Source organism: Odontomachus brunneus, unplaced genomic scaffold (genome assembly GCF_010583005.1).
Source record: "Odontomachus brunneus isolate Ranch 3 - 2012 unplaced genomic scaffold, Obru_v1 Obru_scaffold_041, whole genome shotgun sequence".
NCBI classification, from domain to species: domain Eukaryota; kingdom Metazoa; phylum Arthropoda; class Insecta; order Hymenoptera; family Formicidae; genus Odontomachus; species Odontomachus brunneus.
Genome location: NW_022639491.1, coordinates 2,249,279 through 2,252,216, shown reverse-complemented (window position 1 = coordinate 2,252,216; position 2,938 = coordinate 2,249,279). Strand labels below are relative to the sequence as shown.

The 2,938-nt window shown below is 30.9% G+C and overlaps 1 protein-coding gene across 1 annotated transcript in view; it reads left to right on the top strand.

Annotated features, from left to right (window-relative positions):
• The first annotated feature begins 875 nt into the window (after positions 1-875).
• LOC116844395 (probable ATP-dependent RNA helicase DDX27) overlaps positions 876-2,938 on the top strand; it is a 4,688-nt gene continuing 2,625 nt past the window's right edge. Inside the window, exons 1-6 of the mRNA XM_032815872.1 lie at positions 876-1,251; positions 1,500-1,682; positions 1,815-1,905; positions 2,039-2,184; positions 2,301-2,606; positions 2,685-2,812. Of these exons, the coding sequence (XP_032671763.1) occupies positions 1,153-1,251; positions 1,500-1,682; positions 1,815-1,905; positions 2,039-2,184; positions 2,301-2,606; positions 2,685-2,812 (953 nt within the window). The 5' untranslated portion in view covers positions 876-1,152. The remainder of the gene's footprint in view (positions 1,252-1,499; positions 1,683-1,814; positions 1,906-2,038; positions 2,185-2,300; positions 2,607-2,684; positions 2,813-2,938) is intronic.

Genomic DNA, 2,938 nt, shown 5'->3' with positions numbered 1-2,938 from the left:
GAAAAAAAAATATATATATTCAGTTGAATAATAAGTAATTTCTTATTTGGAACAATTGCATTTTTATATCATTATAATTTCACGAAACAATGTATGCGTATATTGATCTATTGAGTTGTTCGAAAAGTCTTTCCGTTCATCATTCATGTCAATTCTTTGTGTATAAAATAAACGCTCTTGAAAATCACCGGAATAAAATGCAATGACTTTTTGAACAACTCAATATGATTTGCCATCTCTCGTATACACTGCTTACACTGCTATACACTGCTCGTATACACGAAATTATAACAACATACAAGTATTGTTTTATTTTACCAAAAAAATACGAAATTACTTATTACACGCTCAAAAAAAAAATATATATATATATGCGTGTGTACTGGATTTCAATATAGTGCGTATCCCCACTCCGCATCACGTGACCTATTTTAGTTCCACCGGTCCGGTACGTACTAAGGTGGCGCTACAAAAACCCGTCCCCCGGTTTCTAAGAGGGGAGTCTGTACCCCCTGGTAATGGCGTTGGGGCATGAGTCACTGGGTGCGTTCAACGAACTCAATAGTTGCATAACAGTTGAGCAATTCGTCAATATAATTGGTCTAAAGTTAGAGATCTAACAGTAAGGACCAATAATCACTGACCGCTCACTGATCAGCTATGTTTTCTGAACGCAGCCACTGATACGCCTCTAGCCAAATATTGAAGAAAGGAAGGAAGGAAGGAAGCACTGTTCGGAGTAATGGCGTAGAGTCACTCACAGTTAAGGGTGCGTTCAGATTCCCTACCCGGGTGCACTCTATTACTAGAAACACTATAGTATATGTTACATATACTATAGCACTTTTAGTATTAGAGTGCACCTTGGTAGGGAATCTGAACGTACCCTAAAGTGTGCTCAGCCAAGCATTGAAACTGAAACTGAAACTGTTCGCAAATTTTTCTTTTATATACGTATTATGGCAAACGGTTTTGAACAATCGTGAATAGTGAATTGAAATTTTAAGTTATTATATTATATTGCAGTCAATGGAATAGATTCCACGACCAAGCATTATCAACAACAACTATACCACGTGTTGTAAACTTTAACCTAAAAAAACCTCTGTTACATTTGTGTTACATAGATCTGTTTTCTTTTAAAATTTGTTTATGCAAATTAAAATGATGAATAATTGTGATTTAATAAGGACCATAGAGGACGATCAAGAGGTAACGGATTATTCGGAAAAATCGGACGAAGAAGACGATGTAAGTCAAAGGATTTGTTTTCTATTGCTAAACTGGCTGTACTATTTCTCTCTCACCTTCTTACACCAAATTTTATCTGTATATCTGCCTCTTTTTAAGTTCCAAAAATGTACACTAGTTCAACAATAAAAAACAAATTCAAAGTATGTGAATGCATTTTTTATAGAAATTATAATAATATCGTATAATACTTGTTGAGATTTAGTTTATCTCGAAATAATGTTCTTTTCTAAATTTTTATTTTGTAGTTCCAACCACGAAAGCAAAAAAAGAAAGAGAGTAAAGATTTTGACAGTAATTTTGAATTTATAAATAATGTCGCTGAATATAATCAAGATACTTGGAATGATCTAAAGAAATATATTAAACGAAAAGTAACAACGAAATTAGATGATAAAATAAAGAAAATCAGGAAGCAAAGCAACAAACAGGTATGTGACATTACTACTCCTGCATATAGATTATATTTCTGTGCAAAAATCCATAATACTATATAAAATATTTAGTCTTCTTGCAACAAATATAAGACTATTAAAAGCAATCTATTATTAAATCTTTATTAGACTGGGATAGATAATGATCCTATTAAAGTTGAAGCTGAAACAGATCAGGATGATAATTCTATTTTGCTATCTGAGGATGATCTTAAAAAAGGTATATTTATATTGGATTTTAGATAAATGTTATTTAAATTTATTTACAAAATTCATAATTTTCATTTAAGTAATTTTTATTTACATAAAAGACATGTTTACTTACATATTGTATTTTGGCTACTCAATTTCAGATTTTTTTAAAACTAAGGAAAAGAAAGGAAAAAGAAAAAATTCTGCTAAAGAGAAGGATGAAAAAACTATTGATTTTGAAGAATGTACAAACTTTGAAATTGATGCTACATTTTATCAGATGAATTTATCCAGGCCTTTGTTAAAGGTGTGCAATATAATCATGATAGGATAATACTCTATCTAGTAATTAAGTTACAAATTAAATATATAATAAAGTATTAAATAATGGTATAACACTGAGTATGTAAATTTATGATACAGGCAATAACAACAATGAAGTTTTTGAGTCCAACTCCCATACAAGCTGCTACAATACCAGTGGCTTTAATGGGCCGTGATATATGTGGTTGTGCAGCAACAGGAACTGGTAAGACTGCTGCCTATATGCTTCCAACATTGGAAAGATTAATATATAAACCACTGGATGGATCTGCTGTCACAAGAGTTCTCGTACTTGTACCTACCAGAGAACTAGGAGTGCAAGTTTATCAAGTGACAAAACAACTATCTCAATTTACATCAGTAGAAGTTGGTTTATCTATTGGTGGATTGGATGTGAAAGTACAAGTATGTAACTTGTTTTCTATAAACATGTTAAATAAAATCAGCCTATTTCTTAACTGTTTCTGAAATATATAATTACAGGAGAGTGTATTAAGAAAAAATCCAGATATTGTGATAGCAACACCTGGAAGATTGATCGATCATTTAAGAAATACACCTACTTTTTCATTAGATACTATCGAAGTATTAATTCTGGATGAAGCTGATAGGTAAAATAAAACTTCTATAATAATAATAAATAATACAAGAAATTTGTATGTGTGTGTGTGTGTGTATCTTTAAATCCTTAAGGAATATATATATATATATCCTTTAAAAAAAAAAAAAAAAAAAAA